At 42.5% G+C, this 26,183-nt stretch overlaps 1 protein-coding gene across 1 annotated transcript in view; it reads right to left on the bottom strand.

The window, feature by feature from the left end:
* Nucleotides 1-7,079: 7,079 nt before the first annotated feature.
* The window catches only part of TC2N (tandem C2 domains, nuclear), a gene marked incomplete at its 5' end in the record, with an annotated part of 27,562 nt that continues 8,458 nt past the window's right edge, over nucleotides 7,080-26,183 (bottom strand). The window contains 10 exons of the mRNA XM_081877147.1: nucleotides 7,080-7,527; nucleotides 10,893-11,092; nucleotides 11,766-11,880; nucleotides 13,732-13,923; nucleotides 15,946-16,062; nucleotides 17,208-17,308; nucleotides 19,353-19,428; nucleotides 20,535-20,626; nucleotides 21,508-21,684; nucleotides 24,525-24,752. Of these exons, the coding sequence (XP_081733273.1) occupies nucleotides 7,417-7,527; nucleotides 10,893-11,092; nucleotides 11,766-11,880; nucleotides 13,732-13,923; nucleotides 15,946-16,062; nucleotides 17,208-17,308; nucleotides 19,353-19,428; nucleotides 20,535-20,626; nucleotides 21,508-21,684; nucleotides 24,525-24,752 (1,409 nt within the window). The 3' untranslated portion in view covers nucleotides 7,080-7,416. The remainder of the gene's footprint in view (nucleotides 7,528-10,892; nucleotides 11,093-11,765; nucleotides 11,881-13,731; nucleotides 13,924-15,945; nucleotides 16,063-17,207; nucleotides 17,309-19,352; nucleotides 19,429-20,534; nucleotides 20,627-21,507; nucleotides 21,685-24,524; nucleotides 24,753-26,183) is intronic.

The raw sequence follows: 26,183 nt of genomic DNA, 5'->3' as shown, positions 1-26,183 counted from the left end.
GGATTCCTTCCAACTCCACAATTCTATGATTTTGTGAATTGTTGTTGATATTTTATTTAATAAAATATGGGGTTTGCTTAGGGGCACTTTTCATGTTGTTTGCCCCAGATGCCAAGAGACCTCATTCTTGCTCCAGTCTATAGCACTGACTGCTGACAGTGACATGAACAGAAAACTGCCTATCTAGCCATGGGCTTCATCTGTACAGTTCATGGTAGGGTGTGTTTTTTTTAACCTCTCACTCCCCGTGGTGTATGGGAGAGTTGAGGAAAACTGGAGTTGGAGAGTATGTGTTGTAAGATATTATCCATTCTTTGAGGTTAGAAGCTGTGTCCCCTTCCTAGCTTCCTAGTTTGTCTGCCACTGCCTCTTATTAATGCTGTTTGTTTGTTTGTTTGTTTGTTTGTTTGTTTGTTTGTTTGTTTGTTTAAAATAACTGAAAGGTTATAAAAGCTGAGGTGCTTGGTTTGCAATTTGTGTGTACTCCCATTTACCGACTGCCCCTAACATTTCTGTCAAACTATTTGTGAAGGAAAAGGTTCAGAGGCAAAAGAAAAACAACAGACCACACAGTATTTGAGCAGGGAGGTTTTTTTTGACATGGGGCTGTAATTTAGCCATGCAATCTTCCACCATTATGAAGTGGCAGAGTTCTTGCAGGGCTGTAGAACACAATTGTTCTGAATGACTTCATAAAAGTATCCAAATACAACAGAGGTCCATGCTAGTTTGTTATACATGGCTAAGTTTATAAAGAGGCTTTAGGTATGCAGTATATCTGTGTGTGGATCCGGGACTATTCATGAGGTGTGTACATGACGTCACTATTGGCATCACCAGCTCGTCAGTCAGCTCCTTTCACTCCCTTCTTAAACAAAGTACTGGCATCTGGCCCTGCCTGTTGCATAACTAGCTGTGATTCCAGATCACTCAGAAAGCCTCAAGCTGGCACCTGGTGGAAGCTTGGAGGAGGAAAAGGCTTTTCCTTGCCTCAGCTTAGTTTAACTGCATTCAGTAAAAGAATAATCACAAGTGAGTCAAGCACACACATTTCCTGCAAATTGGGGAAGCAGGGTAAACAGCTGTGATCTTTCAATTTCTCTTACAATTTAAGGAATTTTACAAATCAGCCATCCGAAGAGCAGAGAGGAACCTCTTCATCTAGTCCAGTATTGCTACTGTCAGTTTGCATTTCTTAGTGCAGAAAGTATTGATCTGATGTGTTGAGATCTTTCCTATTCTAATAAATTCAAGAGGGTTCTGGAAGCTTCTCTGTGTGAAAGAAACAAGCAGAAGGTTTGGGTTACACCCAGTGCTTTTTTCCCCTTAAAAAAGTGTTTAGGGGTACTCTCATTTTCCTACTCATATTGAAATACTGCCCCTTAATGAGACCAAACTTAGATTCACAAAATGTTTAGGGGTTTGTCTACCCCTGTATCCCCCCAGAAACAAAGCACTGGTTATTCCTTCAGAGAAGCTGAGTACAGCTGGCTTAAACTGGTTCTGTTATCAAGGTCATGCTGACTAAAAAAGTAAGGCCAGAAGGAGCCTGGGTTTCACTTTTCTCTTTCTATCTCTTTTCCTTCTGGTGTGTTGTTCTGTACATAGTATGCTTAGTGTTAAGGTTTAGACTTATAAGTTATTGTAGACGGGGTGAGCTCCCGTTGTTCGGTCCCAGCTCCTGCCCACCTAGCAGTTTGAAAGCACATCAAAGTACAAGTAGATAAATAGGTACCACTGTGGCGGGAAGGTAAACGGCGTTTCCGTGTGCTGCTCTGGTTCGCCAGAAGCGGCTTAGTCATGCTGGCCACATGACCTGGAAGCTGTCTGCAGACAAACACCAGTTCCCTTGGCCTATAGATAGAGATAAGTGCACAACCCCAGAGTCGTCCGCGACTGGACCTAATGGTCAGGGATACCTTTACCTTTACACCTTTATGTTTAAGTTAAGTCTGTAGCAACTGGATTTCTTACGGACAGTGCCAATCCTGAATGTATTGGATTTGTGACCATTATTTTCATTTGCCTTCAGTAGCAGTAAAGCTCTGCTGGATTAAATATTAATTGCCTCTGATCTATTTTTGGGAATCCTACAACATGTTTAAGTTGTTACTCTGCTAACTATACATTGGAATCTGCTCTGGATCAATACTGAGCAGAAATCCATGACATGCTAGGGGGCCAATGCTACTCTCCCAATGCTGCTCTCTGGACTTGGTCCTGAAGGATTGGAACCACAGTAATACAGGGCCCCCAATTCCCACCCACCAAGCCAACTTAGGAGGATACCATGGTCGTTGGTATCAAATGCTGACAAAGAAATCAAGAATCAGGAGGAAGCTTGTACTCCCACTTAGCTCCCATTCAAAACACTGTTTCCTGTTTTGCACTAGGCATGACCAAGGGCTTGATCCAGGGAAGTAGCAAGCATCACAACTGCAGCAGAGAAAGCATTGATGGGACCTGTTGGATTATGGGGAGGGCATCAGAAATGCTGTGCTAAAAAACACACACCCTGAAGGCCAGCACTGGCACTGTCTGTGAAATAGCAATAGCCCATATAATAACCACTGCAGTGAGCAAAATGAGTATAATTGTACGTTGTAAATGTAATAGATTTCGATGCAAATACAAATCAAGTATTTGTTCATACAGCACCATTTATGTACATAGTGCTTTGCAAACAGAAGGTCTGTTAGGTCCCTACTCCAAGGCTTCTTTGGGAGGAAGGGCAGAATAACAAACAAACAAATAAATCCACTCGTCTTCCGATGTGTACAGCAAGGTGCAAATGCGACCTGAAGAGGAAAACAACCTCACTGCATTTCAAGTCAGTAACGTGTACATGGCCTGATGCTCAAATATTATTGCAGCATCCAGCATAATAATTTATTATTTGTACCCCGCCCATCTGGCTGGGTTTCCCCAGGCACTCTGGGCAGCTTCCAACGAAGATTAAAAATACATTAAAACCTCAGTCGTTAAAAACTTCCCTAAACAATTTCAGATATTAGAATAGGAATCAGAAACAGTAATGACAACCGTACGCAACCTGCTTCCACAAGGGAGCACCTTTAAAAAGTGTATTTGCTTTTGTCCTTTGCCACCTGCTGAAGCCTGTATCCATTTTAAACTGGAGGTTTCAGTTTGTATATATTAGCTTGCCTTGGAAGAGCCAGTGTGGTGTAGTGGTTAAGAGCGGTGGACTCGTAATCTGGTGAACCGGGTTCGCTTCCCTGCTCCTCCACATGCAGCTGCTTAGGCTAGTCACACTTCTCTGAAGTCTCTCAGCCTCACTCACCTCACAGAGTGTTTGTTGTGGAGGAGGAAGGGAAAAGGAGATTGTTAGCCGCTTTGAGACTCCTTAGGGTAGTGATAAAGCAGGATATCATATCCAAACTCCTCCTCCTCCTCCTCCTCTTCTTCTTCTTCTTCTTCTTCTTCTTCTTCTTCTTCTTCTTCTTCTTCTTCTTCTTCTTCTTCTTCCCATAAATATGGACAAATTGGCTTACTAAATAAGCTTTATACTGTGCACAGTGTTCCTGAAATGTAGCAATATACAATGGTGTAGCATGGGGAGAGGAGCACAGGAGTGTTTGCCGCAGGCGCAAAATTGTTACGGGCGCAAAATTTTGATAGGTGGTGCTGCCTCAATACAGCTGCACACTTCCATCGCTGGGCTCCATTGAAAGCAGCTTCTCCATGTGAACCAGGAAGTTACCTCTCCAGACAATGGAATGACTCTTCTTTTCTTATCTCTGTGGCTGCTATCTCCTGGGTGACACAGATGCCATTAAGCAGTGGAATGTGCATGTATACTTTTGTCAGTTCTCCTCCCTCCATGTGGCCCCGGGTGTTGGCAATCCACCCTATGCCACTGGCAATCCATAAATAATATAGGGGGATGCTAACTTTACCACAATAGTTGTAGTTGCAAAATGTTTCAAGTGGCCCAAACACTTAGGATTCCTACATACATGTGTGCTGTGTGTCCGAGTAGCTACCCAGAAGCAGAAATATAGCCAGGAAGCAACCAGCATGAGGATTCACACCAAATAAATTTAGGGGCACCTCCGCCTCCTGGGAAGTTTTGTCCAGCAACCATACAAGGTAGGGCCATTAAGAAACAAGAGGGCTATTGGCAATGCATGAAATCTGTCCTCCCCTCTTGCCCTGAGGTGTGAACAGAGACTGGGGGTTTGGAAGCTTGCCAGGGTAACTGGGTGTGAGGTGACAGGAAAAGATTTTTGAGCAAGGGTTGCTGGACGACGAAGAAGAGAAAGACTGGGATCCATCTTGGGCAGGCTGGCTGAAGTCTGGCTGCACTGCTGTGGGGGACAAACACCTCTTGAAATGACCATGCTACAAGACCTGGACTCCCTTTATGTAGACTAGAGGTGTAAATAGGTGAATAGACCATATTTACTAAAGCTATGACAGTCTCTGCCATGTCTCAATTCTCCAAAGGAACACAGATCCAGGGTGAGTGCGTGGAACCCTTGGGAACACTCGGCAGAGAGAGGGGGAAGGCACCAACTTTTCTAACAATATAATCACCAAACTAAGTTCCCCTCCATTCTCTCAAATGGAATGCGCCCAGACCTTAATGTAGGAACAGCTTCCAATTGAGCCACAGCCTTTCTTACACTAGTTCTGATGTGCCTTGGAAGTCTGTCACCTGGTTTATTTCTAGCTTAGAAGAAACACATTTGTCAATGCAATTGTCTAATCACAGCTTATTTCCTTCCAGTAAAGGCAATGCAACAGCTGTGTTAATTCTCTTGTAAAAATATCCCTCTGTTTTATCACTGTTCTGTTTGTTTAAACCCACAATAATCTACCATTTATGGTTCATTCACCATTGACCTTTCAGGTGTATCGTCCCAGACATATTTTTCAAACCAGACAAAGAACTGAGATTATCAGCTTTAATTACTTAAATACTTATAAAATTATAAACTGTTTAGCCATGATTGATATGAGCTAGATGGGAACCATCAACTTAGGGACAAACTAGACATGCACTCTCAGCATCCTTTGTTCACGGCAGTTCTGCAGTCTTTTACCATAGTGCTCTAAGAAGTTAGATGGTATAGGATTTACAACTGGAAACCTTAGCTACTGACCCAGTTAAGCATGTTCATACATCAGGGATGGCTGACCTGTTACCTTCCAGATGTTGGTGAGCTACAGCTCCAGTATTCATTGGCCATGCCGGCTGGGACACCATCTAGAGACCTAAAGGTTCTCCATCCTAGCCATAGTGTCTTCATATTCAACTTATTGTATCCATATTACAATTAACTATTCACATCTGCCTGCTAAAATTACATATGATAGCACTTTAAAGGGTTGAACATTTGACGAGCATTTTTGTCAGTAAACATTTCACCCTTTCACAATGCAGCGCCACAAGCCAGCATTTATTAAATACACAATCTTCCTCCTAGGTTAGAATACTTTCATTCTTCACAGGAGCAAAGGCTTTCATTTGCTGTTACTCCATCTCTTGGCTCACAACAGTGAGCTAAGTCTTAGGCCCCCAAATAGGAGCAAGTACTATGACCTGGCACTTTGAAGAAGCATTGAAAGCCTCTCTGCATGCAGCAAGAGTTGTCTTGAAATGCCCAGCCCTTCCTCACGTTAAAGCCCAATGCTCATGACAAGCAAGCATTCTTCAAAATTACTTTAAAAAGTTTATTCCAAGATTCTGAACTGTAAAATACTAATCTGCCTCCTGCTGCCTGTCTTAGATCTCTTGCTCAACACAAAGGGATGACTGCTGAGAGATGTCTGCAATAATTATTACCGTATTTTTCGCACCATACCGTATTTTTCCCTTCCTACATAGCAAGGGAAAATGTGTGTGCGTCCTATGGAGTGAATGCAGGGAGGAGGCAGGCGGGAAAAGCCCCCAAGAGCCGCACACAAGCTTCGTGCGCTCTTGCGGGCTTTTCCCCAGGAGGGAGAAGGGACTGACTGGCCGCATCAGTCCCTTCTCCCTCCTCGGGGAAAAGCCCCCAAGAGCGGCGTCCCCTTTAAAGGCTGCGCGGCTCCTGCAGGCTTTTCTACGAGGTGGGGGAATCCCCCCACCTCCCAGAAAAGCCAGGAGAAGCCGCGCAGCCCCTTTAAAGAGCGCGCGGCTTCTGCGGGAGGTGGGGGAAGCTGCAGCAGATTCCCTCCTCCCGGGCTCCCTTTGAAGCGGCAATGTGGGAGGGGAGCAGCTTACACTCGTGTAAGCTGCTCCCCTCCCACTTTCCTGCTTCAAAGCAACTACGGAGGAGGGAAGGAAGGGGACCATGGATCCTCCGCTGCTGACGGCTGCAGCGGATTCCCTCCTCCGTGATTGCTTTGAAGCAGGAAAGTGGGAGGGCAGCAGCTTACACTTGTGTAAGCAGCTCCTCTCCTACTTTCCTGCTTCAAAGCAATCATGGAGGAGGGAAGGAAAGGGTCCATGGATCCTCCACTGCTTGCGGCTGCAGCAGATTCCCTCCTCCTGGGCTCCCTTTGAAGCAGCAAAGTGAGAGGGGAGCAGCTTACACTCATGTAAGCAGCTCCTCTCCCACTTTCCTGCTTCAAAGTGGAGGGAATCCACTGCAGTTGCGAGCAGAGGATCCATGGCTCCGCTTCCTTCCCTCGAAGCAGGGTGCAGGGGTGCAGGGGGGAAAGACGGCAGGAAATAGATGCCGGGCAGGAAGACACAACCACACTTTGACCACTGAAAGTCCACCCCAGCCTCCCCAGATTTCCACTGAGACGGCCAGGCTAATCCTTATGGCCATCAGTCTGGCTCAGCATTATTAACTGGACTTAGATAAGCCATGGTTCCCCTTCCTACCCTCCTCTGAGGCTCAATTTAAAGCAGCAAAGCGGACAGCAGCCGCCCGCTTTGCTGCTTTAAATAGTTTAGTGCAACATTTTATTCAGAATATTTTTTTCCGTATTTTCCTCCTCTAAAAACTAGGTGCGCCCTATGGAGCGAAAAATACGGTAAGTGGTGCCCTCATAACAGTTTTAGAAAGAAAACAGTAACTGAGGCAGTGTTTTCAATGGAGAAAAGGAAAATGTCTTCAAAGACATTTTTGAGTTAGAGCTTTAAGTTAAAAGAAAAGCTAACATAAACATAAACACACGAAAGTTCTTTTAATCCTTATCAAAAGGATCAGTAGCTGGGCCCTTAACTTCACAAGATGACCTCTGTATTCCATGGATATTGTGAAGATTCTTCACTTTGTGTCTTTTTTTCAGCACTACAGCTCCTTCTCTGGCTTTCCTCTCCAGAGGTGACCTTACGAACCAGTCAACGCAGGTATTTATTTTCCTTCTGTCTTAGTGGATTATTGTTTATTTTAAGTAAGTGCAGAAGCCTCTTGGCTCAAGTCCCAATGAATTCCCAAAGTACTGCCCACACCAGCGTCATGCTGGATTGACGTTATGCCACTTAACGACAACCTTCTCTGGATTGGCAATTGTGTCTCTCCACTGTGCAGAAGCTTCAGGACTGTTGCTGTCACTGCTTAGCCAGACCTGCAGAGGAAGAGAAATCACAGCGGTCATTACAAAGGTCACACCAAAAAGCCATCTTTGACATTTATCTTGTTGGTCACCATACCAACAAAAAACTGTACATAAATACAGAGCGTGAGAAAAGAAAAAGCTAAAACACACGGGAAACAGTCTATACATGTTTGTTTGTTTTTTTAAATCTGGATCATTGCTGTGGGTTGTAGTAAGTTGTCCATTTTATCTGATCGTTTAAAATACTTTCATACAAATCCCCAAGGTGGTTTACAGCAGCAGATACACAACATAAGAAAACAATACATTAAAACAATGTAAGTATAAACACATCACAATAAAGAAACAGACTGAAATGCAAACAACCATAGTAGCCAGATAACCTCTCAAGGCTTGGTATGTTTCCATGGATGTTATCTGATTTTATATTTCTATGGTATTTTGTGGGAGGGGGTGTTCAAAGGATTACTATAATGGCCTATTGCTGCTCTTGTTGTTTTTAAATAATATTGCTCCATTGCAGAAGAAATTCACTATTATCAATTGTGGCTTCCCAACTTAAAATGACTTTAAAAGGAAGCCTAGACAAATTCATGGAATATAAAGCTACTAGTTGCATTCTATTTCCAAGGTCTGAGGCAGCATGACCCAATAGCTGTGGAACAACATTGGGAGAGTGCTATTGCCTTCGTGCTTATAGGGTTGTCATCACAGGCACCTAGATGGCCACTATGGCAAATAGGATGGTGGACTAGATAGGCCTTTGATCCAGGAAGGCTCTTATGTTCTTAGGAGTATAGAACAAACAAAAAGCTAACCTCCAGCCCAGCTTTTATGGGCTTTAACCTTCGCTCTGCTTAGACACTCCCCTCTGCGGAAGTTGAGGCTTTCAGCTTCCCTGCCTAACAGCTGATGTGCAACAGCTGCCGCTGCCTTCCCCCACGTGCCCTCCAGCCTCTTTAATTCTATGTGTGGATATTTTTGGATACAGTATTTTTTGTATGGGTTGAAGAGAGAGCAGCAGAGAGAGCGTTTAAAGGGTGCTCCCCACTTTACATGATTTCACTTATGCACACGGGGGCCCAGAATATAACCCTCGTGTAAGTTTGGGGACGCCTGTGCTTTGGAAACATCCCTGAAGCACATGCCTTCGACAGAACATGTTATTAAAGCTGGCCAACTGTGCTTTCTGGGTTGTTGAAGGAGGCGAGAGGTAGGGGAGATTGCAAAATGAGATTTTACCGTACTTGGAAGTGTGCATGATTTATTCATCTCATGCAAGACTATTAAGATTAAATGTCAGTTAGTTTCAATATTTCACATGAGAGTGTCACAGTTCACATTTTATTAGCCAGTTTGGTGAAGGACAATCCTATCTACTCACAGGGAACAGCTTCCCTTACACTGGGAGGCTTGCTCTATTATACAATCAGGAAGCAACACTTTAAAAACTCAGTTTTGCCCTACTCAGCTGGTGGAGGATTTGTGGGCTGACGTTTCCTCCTCAATAGGAGTAATGCAAACAGATAACCAACTCATTGTACATCAATAGCCCTCCACTAGTAAATGTGTGACTTGTTTCATTTCAGAAAGCCTATGTTAGAAGTCTGTTAGGTTCTTTGCTCTTCACATCAATTGGGCACCTATGCCAGGCCACTAGTATGAAATGTACGGTCCAGGGGCTTTATCAGGCCCTGTGGGGGGTCCACAGGCAGCCACGGGGTATGCCCCTTCCACACTCTACATATTCAGGGCTAGAATCTGCTGTCTTTGTAGGACAAAAGGGCTAAGTCACCAGTGTCTTCTACTACATGCCAAAGCGGGAGTCATCCTTGTCCCCTTCTGAGGAGCAGCACAAGAGACGAGCGGTGCAAGTGAACGTTAGAGGGACAAGGGGAAGGGCACAGCAGTGGAATGTACAGAATCTGTAGCTTGCGTGGCCACGGCCCCCACTTCCCCGACTCGGGAGAAAAACACGTCAAGGCACATACTTTTGGATCAAATAAGGCCACAGCTTCATTGCCCCTTTCCCATATTCCTCATGCTAGCTAGAGGAAATCCATTACTTGTGAGGAACAATTAATGCAGAATTAGAGGTGTTACCTGCACTGGATATGGTAGAGGTTTCAGGGGCGGATTAGGCTTTTGCTGTAAAAGATCCATATTGTGCTAATATAGTGATAGGAAATTCCTCTCTCCATCAGCCACCCTGGGGAGGACCTTGGCAGGGGCAGCCTTTGGTAATCTTTCGTAATATGGCACCCTGTAATAGGGTATGTGCATAGGCATTGGGTATAACCTGAATAAACAGCTAGCTTGATGGTTTTTTTGTGGGGAAATGATGCATGTGGATTCTAGGAGCCACTGGTTGGGAAACCTATTATTATTATTATTATTATTATTATTATTATTATTATTATTATTTTCATTTCTGTATCGCTTTATATTTTTAAGGGGGGGGGGAAATCTCAAAACCTTTTACAACACATTAAAACATCACATAAAACAATCCAGAATAAAACATTACTGAAGAAAGTCAAATATAAAGTATACATTCAAGGCAACATAATTAACAGGAAACTAAAATACAGGTATTATTTTAAAAGATTTCAAAAAAAACCACAACATTACAATGGAGGTCAACTGCAGAATGCACATTTAGCATAGCAAAGTTAACAAAAAAAATTATTTTAAACATTTCAAAATAAAACATTATTAAAAGAAGGCAGAGATAAAATGCATATTTAAAACAGCATAATTAACAAGAGAATTATTAATAAACAACAACAATTTGTTTGCACCCCACCCATCTGACTGGGTTGCCCAACATATATAAAAACATAATAAATCATTAAACTTTAAAAAGGCTTCCCTATACTGGACTGCCTTCAAATGTCTTCTATGCTTATAGAACATATCTGCTGCTGTTGCTGCCAGTCCAGCCAATGGTGGTCCAAGGCAGGCGGTGGCTGAGGGTCCATGACTTGGGTATGTACTAAGAGACAGCCAATATGGTCTCTGGCCTCCTCAGCTTCTGCAGCTGGAGTCAGTCAGGGCCCTGCACTCCCTGGCCAAGTGGGGAAAGGCCTGCAAGGCAAGGAGCAGGTCCCCCAGGACTCAAAGCCAAAGTCCATTCCATTTGGATTTTGAGTTTAGGATCCCAGAGCTAGGCTCAAGTTGAGCTAACTAACCAGCAGCCCACAGGAAGAAGCTTGAAGCTGAAATTCACAAGATTTGATAAGCAGAAGGCATTTTTGGTCTTTAAAAAGCATAGCGCCAAAGCAGAGATGTGACCTAACCAACGTCTAAAACTCCATACTCATGTTAATTTCCAGCTTAATATTGTGTGTGTGTGCGCGCGCAAATATACCAACCTGTCCCAGAAGGTGTTTTCTTCTCACTGAGCTCCTGCTGTATAGTCTGACGAGAAAGTTTATCCCATGTTCATTGTTGCTCACTGGAAAAATCATAGTTTCTCCCCACTTCACTCGACCATTTGTGGATTTCAGTAGCCGGGTTTTTTTCTTATCAACCAGCCCTTCAGTGCTAAGCATGGCAGCCTTTACAAAATAATCTAGCATGGAAGAAAATGGCAGTAAGAGATGGCAGGCAGGCAAAATAAAATTAATAATAATGATAATGAAAATGATAATGATAATAATGATAATAATAATAATATCATCATCACTGGAATAGGGACTAAACTTTTCTTCACAGCCACAGTTTTCTAAAGGAGGGACTTCCCCTTATCCTCAGCAGTCCTGCCTGCCTGTTTTCTCCCATAGAACTGAATTGGTGCAACTAAAATTTGGGACTTCTTTAAACCTTTAGCATTTGATCAGACGTGCACCAGAGAGTGCAGCAGAACCTATGAATTAGATTATTTATAATAAAAGAACAAGAGAGGGGTTGCTAAAATAGTATAGTTGCTTCCCTTATTAATCATATTTTCATACACAAGGCAGAGCACCTCTCCATACATATCAGAGTACTGTATAAATACTACTCTTATATTACAGAATTAACAAAACAAACATGTTGCTTGCTTTGCATACCAAACACAGACAGTAGGATATCTACTGGAACAGATACATATAACGGAAGTAAAATTTAGCTAGCACTCCACCGGTGACTTTATGTCAAATACTGATAATGGCTGATCTATATACTATTGGCAATCAAACTGCTTGTCTACGCTGCCACAAAGTATTTTAGAAAAGGACATACAAATTCATTGCAATACTTACTTGAAGACAGTGGTGTGGTGGAGCTTGGGAGGTTCTGGGCTTCAAAAATTTGCAGCTGGATCCTACTGTTTACTGCTTGAAAACAGGTGCCTATTTTCATTTCTGCAGGGGACACCTGGACGGAAAATAAGAATGCAAAGACATATTCCATTTAACTCTGAGCCAAGTTGTACAGCTCTGAAACAGAAGGTCTTTATTATAAAGGTGTCAAGTGAAGAGATAAGATGTTACTAATTACTTTCTGTTTTGACACACACGAGGAATACCAGCTTACTTGGGAGTATTGGACCGGTAGGCTCGTGCACATTCTGGGTTGAAATGTTGCAACCCTGCCCAAATGTGTTAGAATTTCTAAGCCAGAATCCAAATAGCCACATAAGCTCATGGAAAGAAGCTTGCACCAGCTCTGTGGAATCTATTTTCTTTAGACAGCAGGATTCCCACCTCCACTCCCACAGGCTGTTGTTAGAAGAAAAGCAATCCCACTGGACTTACAAAATTAATTTCATGGTTCTTTGGAACCTGTCCCACCAAAGCTTAATACGTGAGGCCACAATATGACTCCTTTGTGTAAAACTCTTTAGTAGCAAGGCTCCATAATTAAAATCCACCCACCACCTGGTAGGCTGAATACATCTGCCTATCTAATCCCTATTTTTTCTGTGTCATAAGCATGCCCAAGTACAGTTAAAAAAAAAGTTTATTGCTTCTGTCAATCGCAGCTGTAACAGTTTCAGATTCAGCATACACCATAAATTAGCCAAAGATTCACAATGTTTTCCTCAGAACTCTTAGCAACCAGTTGTTGTTGGCTACAGATTATGGAGGTTTTCTCCCTAAGTCAAGTTTTGCTTCAGAGCACACAATCTCAAGGAGGAAAGGAAGAGCTGATTACCAGGACAGAGAACTACTAAGAACCAAAATCCATTTAAAAATCATTATTTCATGAACAATTAAATGTTTTCAGAACACCTGACTATTACCCATTAGCCAAAGAGCAGTTGTATTTCAAGGTTGTGATATTCTATGACATCCATAGATTTTTCAGAACAGAATATAAATTAATTTTACTGAATTGTGCCTAGGTGTATTGCATGAGATGCAACAGCTGTATACTATAGGGAACCAATAATTTAGTGTTCATCCACGCATCCCCAACTGCTTTCCCCTGGGGAAATCCCACTGTTTATTGCTGAATCAGAGAAAAACATCAACTGTGTTTTCTCCAGATTTATGTTTGTTCTGAGTTAGTGCTAAATATTTTTTTTTCCTGCAGGAAAGCAGCAGGGCAAAGGCAAAACTGCCCAGACTCATGGTTAGAAGTGAGGTTACAGGGAACCAGGCAGAGGGCCTTCTTGGTAGTGGCACCTGCCCTGTGGAACACCCTCCCATCAGATGTCAAGGAAATAAACAACTACCTGACTTTTAGAAAACATCTGAAGGCAGTTTTATTGTGTTTTTAATATTCTGCTGGGAGCCGCCCAGAGTGGCTGGGGAGGCCCGGCCAGATGGATGGGGTATAAGTAATAAATTATTATTATTATTATTATTATTATTATTATTATTATTATTATTATTATTATTATTATTATTAACACAGGACAAGCAGAAGTGTGGACAAGCCCTTAGTTTTCTTACATTCCAAGTTATCTAGGATTACCCATCTTGCATCCAGGAAGAGCCGAGTCTTTTTCTGTGATCCAACCTCAGAATGAAGAACCTATTATTAAAGTGCAGTTAACATAGCCAGGGGGTTCTTCATTCAGGTTATCATGTTGATAGTTATCAAGGAATAACTTAGCAGAAGGCACAAGAAGTAAACAGCTATTTGTTTGTTGTATTTTCAGGATTAATGCAGTTGCTTTTATAATGATGATAAAGGATCAGTTTCGGAATCCTAGTCAGTACTCAGATGTGCCCTAAGCAATGTTCATTCCAGATGACTCCTTAGAACACAGTAACTTACTGAAGCTTTGGAAGGAGGTGTTACTGCCAGCCAGTTGTCCGTTTCTTGTGAGCTGAGCTCTCGCAGTGGCAAAACACATTCCCCGATAGTTTTCTTCCTAGGAATCTGAGCTTGTACTTTGAAGACAAGCCTCGCAGTCTGCAGAAGTTGTAGTTTGATGGCAAACACAAATGTTTCCATGAATTCAATTTCCTACAAGGAAAGGATAATCATTACATAATGGAGCAAAGAAAACGGTGAACCTAATCCTAACAGCAAACACACCAGCAGCACTATAGCGCTTTATTAAAGCTGATGGCAGTTTAGGAATAAACAATAGGAGCTTTCCAGTTGATTGTAACACCTAGATTCTCATCTCTGGTGCTATTTGTATATTAGCAGCCATCCAAAAGCAGTGGGGAAGCACCCTTCTAAAAATAGCAGGACGAAAGGCATGTGAATTAAGGAGAAGCGATCCATAAGCATCCATAAAAGCAGCAGGTTGCAGAAATTAATAAAGATTCTTATGAACAGAACAAAAAAGAGGGAACCTGTCAGATCTCCACTGGAGGGGCATTCTACAGTTATGGTAACACCATCAAAAAGGCCTGCTTCTTGCACCCACTTGTGTTGCATAATCCCATGTAACAACATGATAGGAAGCAGGAGTTCAGATGTCAATCTTAAAGCTTGGGCTGGTCCTATAGAACTGCCTGGATAATGGATAATGCTACATCTGCTGTAATGAACTCATGGGGTGGAAAGTTCCCCAGAGAACAAAGCCTGATGCTTTTTGGAATGTCATTGTTTACACGTGCAGAACTGAAGGGAAAAGAGTATGGACATAAGGCTCATGCCAGGACTAATCAAGCAGCTATTAGCAGTTCTGAGAAGGTCTCAAGACTTCACAGGAAGCCTCTGAAAACGAAGCCCAAAACAAAAACCTAAATGCACACAACTGTGTAACTTCCCTCAGATTCTGACTGTGACAGATAGATGTAATTGAAGTGACAGGTGTTGACACTTGTCCCTGGCTTAGGCTCAAGGAAAACAAAAAAATCACAGCAACATGCTGCATGCTATGCTTTAATGCACAAGGGGAGGGACCCTAGAAAAACAGAACTCTGGAAAAACATAGGGTTGCCAGTTTTTTTCCTGGCAGGGCTTCTGTGCCTTTAACAGCTGCATAACAGGCAGAAATCAGTAGGCAAAACTTACTCTGCCATAGGGATTCAGAGATGGAAGGAGGTTTAAATTTTTTCATGCAGCTGTTAGAGGCATACCAGTAAGAGTTTGTAATCCTCCCAAAATCACATTGCTGCCCAAGTTATCCACACGACGGCAAATGCCATAAGCAATGAGGCACACCGACTGTTCTACTGCACTGAATGGACAGCAACGTCGTTACATTGGTGGGATGGTTCAGCAATGGGCCATTATTTTGCCTCGTACGTTGTGCAATGTCTTTAGAGTCACCAACACTCATATTTAAGAGTAGCCTCCTTTAAGGTAAGCTCCGCCCTATGCACCAGCAAACACTCATTTTCCCATGTTAAATTGAAGCACATGGATATCAAATTGGTGTAACTGACTTCTAGTCCTGCTACGCTCTTAAAAGATTCTAACTCCTGCTCCTGCAGACCTCTCTCTAGGTCAGAAAACGTTACAAGGGTGTCATCAGTGACGAGGCTATGTGTGCCTTTTAATGTCAGGCTTGGTCCAGACTCTATCTGCCACTGTGAACAAGGGAAGCAATAAGGGGCACCACCCATCCTATCCAGAGCAACTGGTGAGGAATCAAAGGTATCGACTCTAATTACCGCTTTTGAACTAGAATAGAGCCATATTACCAGGTGCAAAATCCCTTCTCCAACTTGCAGCTTTTCTAACACAGAGAGAGCATGAAACTTAAAACTATCGAAAGCGCTGAGAATGCCCAGAGAGAGGACAACAGGGGTCCCCAAGTGCTTGCAAAAATTTACAAGGTTTAGTAGCCACTGAATAGTTCCTTACATGACACCCTGGCATAAAGCTGGTTTGGTCTCTATGGATATAATTACGTGATAAAACAATTTAGCCTCTGCACAATACCAGCAGACAGGATTCCTTCATCTTGATTGTCTAGGGCTATTGGCCTGTAAGATTCAGTGGGGGATCTCTAGCAGTTTTTGAAATCAGTGATTCACATACGGGGGGGGGGGGAGGGAATCAAGATTTTTTTTAAGTGTCACTTACACTGGAAGCTTCCTTTGGTGAGCATCTGAATTGCACTGGCTTGGGCAGTGTAATAGTTCCTTTGATGGAAATGTGGGGGTTTTCTCCAAGGCTAGATGACCAGCTCAGATCTTTGCACTGCAATTTTGAAAATAGAAAACGGCTTTTATCCCACCGGCAACCAAACTGCTTGTCTGTTTTATTTGCTTGCTTTAACGTTCCTGCCTTATTTGTAGGTACTGCTATTTTCAACCCTCTCCCTAGAAGAATGTGGTTCTCCAACCTCATAGAATCTCAGGCAAACTTTTGCAGAGAGCACTAGCTGACGGGGGGGCGGGGGCGGAGGAGAAACCATTTCACAATGGGTCTCCTTCCAAGATGCTTGTTAGCATGCAAGCCTCACCCCAACACCGAGCTGGTCAACATTAGATTAACAGATTGCCACAACATAAAAATCGCCACAGAATATTTGTTAGCTTAAGCCAGTAGGAAACCCCCTCCCTCCAAACAACATGTCCTCTCCAAATAACACACATGGTGTTGTCGAGATGAAGCTTTGCATGCACATGCGCCCAGGTTCAGATGCTCACATCTCTTGTTACAAGGATATCACAGAGCAGGTGCTAATCATAGTAGGCATTTGTGAGCTAGAAGGACCAATGATTGACTCGGTATAAGGTAATTCCATTTCTTATCATCTACAGTAATTATTAAGTTTGCAGATGATACTACCATAATGGGACTAATTGCAGGCGGAGATGAAACAGCGCACAGGGGGGAGGTTCAAAAAGTATCTACATGGTGCTTAGAGAATAACTTGCACCTAAATATTAGTAAGACAAAGGAGATGGTGTTGGACTTCCGCAAGAAGAGAGGGGAACCTGCCCCGTTATATATCGGGGGGGGGGTCGTGTGGAGAGAGTCTCCTTTAAATTCCTGGGAGTTTACCTTAGTGAGGACCTCACTTGGAAAATCAACATAACTCAGGTGGTCAGAAAGGCCCAACAAAGACTCCATTTCCTCAGGGTCTTGCGAAAGAATAATGTTAAACAACAACTGATGAACTCCTTTTACCGGTCCACAATAGAAAGTGTCCTTTCATATTACATCACAGTGTGGTATGCTGCCCTGACAGCCATGGACAGAAAGAAGAGAAGGGCCAATGGATCTGTGTGTGCTTTAGAGAAGTAGGATGGAGGTGCACAAGCTAAACTCCTGCCCAACATCACCAGTGTAAGATTAACTGTGAACTTCGTTCTCGAGGTCTTGCTAGGCTCACTTACTTTCAAGACTGTGATCCAGATCTGTTCAACGTGAGGAACGTAGCACACCTTCACATTAAGCCTGCCAAATTCTCGCTCATCACCTGATAACGTAATGGTATCTGTGGATAAAGCCAAGAACTCATTTGGGACTTGTTCTCAAAGACTGCAAAGCACTGTTCAAATTGGTGAACCAAGATTATCAGCAATGTTATCGTTGTAAAAGAGCAGTCTCACTATTTATTTCCATTTATAATTCATCACGCTCCTGTTATCATCAGGATTCATGGATGTATGACCCACAGGGAAATATAGCAGTTGTGCATTGAAGTGCTGCAAATGTTTCTACTGCTGTTTCAACTATTTGTAGGTTAATTCCAAGTAAAAATGCATTGTCGGAGGGTTCTTGAAATTATAATAACCAATAACATAAGGTTGCAACTTTTTCCTCTTGGAGAGCTCTGTAGCGCTTAACATCTACACTAATAGGACAAAAGAGCTGAACCTTTTCACTGTTGTATATCCACTCCCATAAAAGTTTTGCCAAAAGGCACAGAACCTTTGCCTGAAAATAGCAGCTGTAATTTGGTAATATTGTACATTCTGACCCTGAAGGAGTTTTCATCTTTCTTCATTTATGGGGTAGTTATCTTCCTGTCTGTCACATGCCACATACAACTAATTTCATTTAAGTGTGATTTAATTTCATTAAATTCTTCGCCCTAGTAAGACACAAGTTGGAAGCCATGTTTTGATCACACAGCAAGGTAAGTTCCCTTAAAAGTGCCTTATAAAAAGGGCAATCTCAGGACAGATGTATTCCTGAGCTGGATACCTGAACCAGGTGGCTGTCCAAACAGAATAACAAGGTGATAATAAAACAAAAGCCAAGGCAACTGCACTTATCCTTTTCTAATTAGATGGGATAGCACTTCAACTTGATTCCAAAATGACTGCTTGCCTGATTTATCATGTTGGCAACAATGACCTGACCTACTACATCCTGAAAATCTGTTGTATTTACTTAACCATGTTGTATTCCAATCAGTCATCTCATATTTCCCCAATACCCAGCTCCCTGCTTACAACAGAGCGTGACTACTCAGCTTACAGCCATTGCCTTTACTGTGGGCTTCCACCTAAATGAACATCTCTAGGAACAGACTCTCCATGGACCAGAATCAAACATTCAGAAAAAGCACTTGGTAGAATCCATTCTGGTTTGTACCAATTCAGGCTGCATGTAGGGACCTCCATATTCAAGTGCTTCCATGAAAAGGCGCCATCTGTGTGCAGTGTCATGTCATGTCAAAACCCCTCCACTCGGACATGCTAGCTTTCCAATTACATGGAGAAGGATTCAAATATGTAAGCTTTCGTCCTGTCCCTCCCTCATGTATCGATTAACTAGAGCAAGTAGAGATTCTATTTCTACATATTTGAACTGGAACTTATATTCATGGGGATAGAGCAACTCGGGCTTGAGCTCTGACTAAACTGTGCCTGCAGTGTGGCTCAAGATACAGCCAGTTATTGCTTAATGGCTTACCATGAGCAAGCCATGAGCTCCCTGGCAGTGCTTTTCTCTATTTGCTGGCTGGGCAATACTGACACAGGTGTTATTCTGATGAGACAATATTGTCCTTCAGAGCTTTGTTCTTAAACAGATTGCAAATGGCTTTCTGCAAAAGACTTTCCCACACACTGGCTGTGCTTCATCCTTCTTTGGAAGTGCAAATCCTTATGTTCTGGAGCACTGAAGTCATTGTAGCTGTGCTACAGTACTAAAAAATGGTAGGAATAACAAGGCTGAAGCAGAACAAATCTGCAAGTTTCAGTCAGAGAGGTACAACCTTAGTCGTTCCTGAAAGATCTGTTAAAAACGTAATGTATAAACTATAATGGCTCGTGTCTTTGACACACTTGCGCATGGAAAAGCTCCATGTTCTCAAGCTCATAAGCTTCTCCCCAGAAAGAAGTAACTGGATGATTAGCTCTGAGCTTGCATTTTTACAGATCAGACACAGGTGTGTTTTTGGGAAATCCTCCCGTAAGCAGCACATGACTTGTATTGGCAGTAACAAAATGTCCATATTCTTGATGTCATGTCTAAGCCTCAGATTTACTTTCAGATTTGAAAGAAGATGAACAAACAGTGTTTATTACCTAGACTCCTGTTACTACCATGCGAGTCCTTCCTGGATGAAGTGCTGCTTGGAACACTGGAGACTGAATCGTATCTCTGTCAAAAAAACAAAAATGTACCTGATCAGTCAACGAGAAAACAACAACAACAACAACCAGGGATACAAGACCACCTATACAAACTCACACAGCTTGTCAATAGCAAATGAAGAAAAGGAGCTACTATGGAAGACACTGGCTCTTCCCTCCAACCTGAAATGCTATTGCAAAGCAATTAAAACTGGAATTTGGCCACAATCTAGCCCACACTGGTGCTTCTTAAATCCCATTGAAGTAAATGGGACTAAAGTAGCAAAACCTACAACTGGACCGTAGCATACGACAGTATCATGCATATTTATCCAATTTCATATCATCTTGCTGCCACAACTTGGAAGGTGTAACTTGGAAGCTGAGCCACACTGTAAATGCTGTTTAGTCAGAGTTTAAGCCAAAGTTGCTTTATCCCCATGCATTGCAGGGGGTTGGTCTGGATGACCCTTGGGGTTCCTTTTTCAATTTTACAATTCTATGATTCTCCAAATGCATTGACAACAGTTTGTGAGCACCTCTTTAAAGGGCATGTGAAACCCATTGAAGTTTAAGGAGAACATCTTTAGCGCCTTCTCTAATTTCATGCATCACAAAAGTAGTTACAGATTGGCCTAACAAGAAAAATTCCAGAGGGACTTGCAAATGCATATAAGACAGTGAACACTGGATAGTCCTAAACTCACTCCTGATTTTTTCCTCAATCATATTTTAACTACTACCTGCCACCCAGCAAGTGGTGTGGCCTATATATACTCCATTTAGGCATTCTGGAATTGTTCCTGGTGTACACTACTGTGGGTATTATGACTATAAATGTGTCATTTTTTCAATGCACATTACAATGACCAGTATAGTGTCCAGTTATGCACTGAAATTAGATGCAAAGTGCTTTGCCAATCACTTTCCATACTTTTGCTAACACAGCCACAAATTTTCACAAACAAAATGCATTTGAATCCAGTGAAGCAGGACTCTGAAAAAGGATGAGATAATTTCTAACATAATTGAGTCAGCCATTGCAAGCGCCCAAAGAATAAGGTTAACAATGGAGGAGAAGAAAGCATGCTTCTTGGTGGGTGCAGCCTTTAAGTTATGAAAAGAATTTATTACCTGCATAAATCGGTGGGGTGGACTTGTAAGGTCAAACATAGAGTGACTTAGAGAAGACGAGGCTGGCAATGTGGAGCTCCTTAAGTCACAAACTGAAAAGAAACGGAAGAGAAACCCCTTGTTTAAATCTCAGGAACAACTGGGGCAGAGATTGTATTGTTCAAAACAATTAAATACATAGTAGATTCAAAAGTAAGATCCTAGTATCTCACTCTAAGCATCTGTAGGTAAAAAACCCCAGTCTCATTCAGACAGTTCTGTGTCAGTGACAACTCAGAATAACTTATGATTTTTTATAAGGAAGATATTTTACTGTGCCAGCCCCATTAAAAAGAAGGGAAGCTGCACAACTTTCCTGCAGGAGTTTTCTTGCCAGCTCCCAACAGTTCTCCACTAACTTGTGTCCACACAAAGAATAACTGTGTTGTATACATTGTCTGATTGCTGCCGGGTGACAAGGTACAGGGGACCAGGGCAACTAAACCATTTGCTGTTTGCTAGTAGCTGTGCTGACCTGGGCATTTGTGGGTGGGGAATTCAAAGCAGCTGTGACTAGTTTCAAACACCTGGCCTATTGACTAAAATGAACGAGTGCTGCTCAACATTGGAGGTTTTCTCTCTGTCTCTCATTGTCTCCCTTTGTTTGTTTCTGAATGTGCAGAGGGTGCAGTACTTGGGCCTGATGGATGGTAGGGCATGTGGTGTTTATAGCTCAGGGTGAGAACCTGGGCATTTGGAATACTGACAGGCCCATGCAAGGTGAGGGGCAGCTAGGTAGACTTGCCCTAGGCCTCAGAGGAGCTGGCTGCAAGTCCTCATGAAACAGTGGTGTGCTCCCAAAAACCACTGAGTTCATGGCTGAAAAGGGTCTTTCAGGTACAATGCTGCTGTCCAGGTCACTTATTTATTTCAGTTGTAGATAATGAAGAGGCAGTGGTGGGTCAAATAGTATTGCCACTAGTTTATTATTTACCTGACCCGTATAGTTTTCTTTTGTTAGATTTTTCTGGGCAGTACTGAGTCGAATCTGGAGAGAGAGAAGGCTGCTGGTACATGTAGAATGGATTATACACCACATCAACAAGAGGTCTTTGCTGGTATGCGTTGGAAACATCTGCTTTCCGGTCGCCAAAATGTGCTATAGCAGAACCTGCAAGGCATGAGTTACATTATTAGGCAAGTCAGCATTTCACCTAAGTGTTGCGTAACATATCAGCGGGTCAGTCGACAAAGTCAAAAAACAGATGTTTCCTCTTCCTAGGTTGCATGCCTGTGCAAAGGTCAGTAGCTGAGTTGGGAAATCTTGTAAAGTTATAAAAGGTTTTCCAGGACCCAAATACTTTTAACTGAGTATTGATACCAAGGGATATTACATTCATAAAAAGCTGAAAACAAATATAGAGAAGGGAGGTGCATTACTTTGCACGATTATTGACATTGGCAGAGCATTAAAAATTACCTTGCGTATCCTAGTGCTTTACTTGGAGCTGCTACTAGAAAATTATTTTGTGCCAACGGTATGGTATGCTCAGTGTCATGAAGAGCACAGAGAAGAGCTGGTTTGTGTCCAAGAAAAGTGTGCAGTCAAAGTGTTGTTCTAGATACACTGCTGCGACATGAAAAGCACGTACCCATGTAGGTATATCCGACATCACATCAAAGAATGCACATCAGAAGTGTTTCCGCCAGGGCCAATGCTGCCTGCGCATTGCAAATACACATATGCATCAAGTTTTGTTTTCAAGGCAATATATGAGTACCGTATTTTTCGCTCTATAAGACACACCAGACCACAAGACGCACCTAGTTTTTGGACAAAACAAAATAAAAAAATTCCTTCCAGTAGCACCTTAAAGACCAACTGAGTTAGTTCTAGGTATGAGCTTTCGTGTGCATGCACACTTCTTCAGATACAGATGCATGCACACGAAAGCTCATACCTAGAACTAACTCAGTTGGTCTTTAAGGTGCTACTGGAAGGAATTTTTTTATTTTGTTTTGACCATGGCAGACCAACACGGCTACCTATCTGTAACTAGTTTTTGGAGGAGGAAAACAAGAAAAAAAAAATTCTGAATCTCAGAAGCCAGAACAGCAAGAGGGATCGCTGCGCAGTGAAAGCAGCAATCCGTCTTGCTGTTCTGGCTTCTGGGATAGCTGTGCAGCCTGCATTCGCTCCATAAGACGCACACACATTTCCCCTTAATTTTTAGGAGGGAAAAAGTGAGTCTTATAGAGCAAAAAATACGGTACCTATATGAGCAAGTGATCTTCACTCAGTATTAGCATCACTAAGTAAACAAAGGCAGCCTGACCCTATGCACATCTACTCAGAAGCAAATCCCACTGAGCTCAGTGGGTCTTTCTCTCAAGTAAAGGCATATAGGATTGAAGCCAGGGTGTGTATCCTGAGTAGACAAAGTTGAAAAGAGGAGACACAGCACCAATGACTGGATGGCAGTCAGGCTTCATTATCCTAATATTCCTATACGACAGGAGCATGCAGCTTTCCTCTGTATGACTGAGCACTTTTAGGTCGATTGCACGATTTCTGTGATGTTCTTTCTTCACTTCTGATATTGCGTAGAGGAATGGGCAGGATCTTGCGTTAAAATCCAAATGAATAAAGAAAAAGAAATGTGACAGCTATCTGCCTCTGGGCTATGAGAAAGCACTGTTGAGTAAAATACTAGCATACAAGCCACCTTTTCCAGAAGTAAGTTTTTAATGTTTGATGTTTTCGTATTTGTTGGAAGTTGCTCAGAGTGGCTGGGGCAAACAAATAATAAAATTCTTCTCCTTCTTCTCCTTCTCCTTCTCCTTCTTCTTACCACTAAAACTACCAAGGTACACTTTTGAAGAATGAAATTCATCAATGTGATTGTAAAATCTGTATCTGTCCCAGAAAAACACTGCAGAAAAGGGGAAGATCCCAATAATTCTGTGTGTTTTAAATCAGCAGGCACAGAATATATTTTTTGACAGTCTTAGCCTTAATTCTGCATGATCTACTTTTTTACTTTAAGATTTTTAGCTACAAACAGGTAAGGGCTAACTTTTTCGGCACGGCAACATATTTGAGTTGTTTTGCAGATCCTAAAATCAAGAATGCACTGCCTGATAAACCACCTGACTTGCAGAACACTCCCTGGCCTGAGAGTCCTTGAGGTGCACGTACTTCACAATAGGATACTATTTCCTCACTCAAAAGTCTCAAGGAGGGAGGGGGGGCCAGAAGGAGCTTCCAAAACACACATAAACACACACACACACAAAATCCACCACACAAAAGAATACATTGTCATGGGAACCATATCTGCATGAAACAAGACCTTGGCTCTGCCTTCCAACCCAGATTAGGTAGTGGAAATAAAAACAGTTGGAACACAAATGATGGCCTGAAAAACACAGGTCTAATTATTTGAAGGGGTTGTAGGGAATGACTAACGCCAAACTCTGATGGAATCAGAAGCCAAAGAGGCTAAAAACATTCTTGGCAAAACCCAGGGGCTTTCATTTTGGTGTGAATGGTTACACAAACAGAAGGAGGGTCCTAAGAGCAGGTTTTTCATCCTAAGAGCTGCCTGTTGTGTAGATCTTCCCCAAAGACACACAGCAGCCTGAAACACTGTGGGTATTAAACAAGTTGGAATGCATTGCGGATGCAGGCAGCTCAACTCAACCAAGTGCCTCTGAAACTACCGTATTTTTTGCTCTATAAGACTCACTCTTTCCCTCCTAAAAAGTAAGGGGAAATGTGTGTGCATCTTATGGAGCGAATGCAGGCTGCTTTCACTGCGTAGCGATCCCTCTTGCTGTTTTGGCTTCTGAGATTCGGAATGTTTTTTTTCTTGTTTTCCTCCTCCAAAAACTAGGTGCGTCTTGTGGTCTGGTGCGTCTTATAGAGCCAAAAATACTGTGCATAGGGTATCCCTCAATTGAATAAACAAGCTGCTTTTAAGTCTGTTCTGCTTTCTTCCAGTGCTTTACCTTGAATTCCTCCAATGTGTGGATTGCCAAGGTTCCTGGGCTGAATGTAGGCAAGCTTGAACTGAGGAACCACAAAGGGCACATCCTTGCCACCTGGCGGGAGCTTGGAGAGAAGATAATCCTCCGAACAGCCAACCTGAGGTTTCACCAACACAGAAGACAAGGGAGGCTTCTCTACAACATTTGATCTATATTTGGCTGTAACTTCAGACTCCTTCTCCAGAGAAGCTGTAATTTAACATAAAAAAGCATGAGAAGCACATTCAAGCCTTGAATGAACAGTCTGAAATGATCTTTTGTGTTTTTAACAGGATCAGAGGCAAATAGGTTTTTCTATCCTGTTAACTGCACCCCCAGAGAGGGAGCAGCAGGCACTAAGTATATCTGTCTCAGGAAGATTTGCAGTGGTTCTAAAGTGCTGTAAACCAATCCTTTTCACGGTTCAAACAACTGCTTCGGAGAAGGTTTAGAAGGTGATTATTGAGAAGCAAGCTGTCCATTAAACTCAACATCACAAATGCAAAATTTAAATTGCAACCTTCACAATCTACACAAGAATGAAGAATGTGTTCTACATGGAGCTGTCTTTGAAGAGGGCTTGGAAATTGCAGCTGGTGCAGAATCCTGGCCCATCTGCACAGGCTACTGATTAGTTTCCGGACCCAGTTCCAAGTGCTGGTTTTGACTTATGTGGGTCAGGGCCACAATACATCAAGGCCACCTCTCCCCACATGGACTAACCCAGTCCCTTTGTTCTTCATCTGAGGCCCTTCTCTGTGTGCCCTCTCTGAGAGATGTGCGGAGAACAAGAGAACAGGCCTTCTCAGTGGTGGCTCCACATTTATTGAATACCCTTCCTATGGAGGCAACCCCTGGCACCATCACTATCTGTTTTTGGGTGCCAAGATTTGGATCTGCTTATCTTTTAGCAAGGTGAAGTAGCACTGGATCTGTATGTATGTATGTGTGTGTGTGTATATATATTACTTGTGGAACTGAGGATGTTTTATCCTTGCTTTTAATGCTCATTCATTTGTAAGTTGCTTTGAGTTTCATTTTTATTTTATTTTTGCAAAAGCAGCTAATAAATAAAATTATTACATGTATTAATAATAAACATTAATAATCCGGGTTGTTACCCCATGTCTATTCAACTCCCCCTCTCTCTCTCTCTCTCTCTCTCTTTCCTCTCTTCCTCCCTCCCATACCCCCTCACACTTGTACACATTTACAAAATGTGCTCTGCTACAGAATGGGAGAGAGAGATAGTCCTTAAATTCTGCAGTTATGACAAAGTAATTAGTCAACAAATGACAACTTAAATGCAGTAATCAATGACAAATATGCAAACAGTGAGTGATGCCCAACACTGCCAATGAAAGACAATCTTGCACACTGAACATTTCCCTCTCTAGTCTTCTTCCCTGAAAACCCCCAGTACCACTCAAAGGTAATTTTCCTCCTTCTACTGCAGCATTGTACAATTCATTCCACAAAACTGATAAATCGTTTTCAAGAGAAATATGTTAGAGGGATTGGGGGGTGGGGCCTGCAGTGTTTAAGGAGGAGGAGGAAATATATATTTGCATGAGCTTGTCTTCCATTCCTGCAATGTTGGCTATCACCCAATTGCCTTACAATGGCAACAAGATATTTAAA

Source organism: Podarcis erhardii (assembly GCF_964252035.2).
Source record: "Podarcis erhardii genome assembly, chromosome: 1".
NCBI lineage: Eukaryota > Metazoa > Chordata > Lepidosauria > Squamata > Lacertidae > Podarcis > Podarcis erhardii.
Note: the sequence above shows the minus strand (reverse complement) of the source record. Positions and strands in the feature narration are given on the sequence as shown.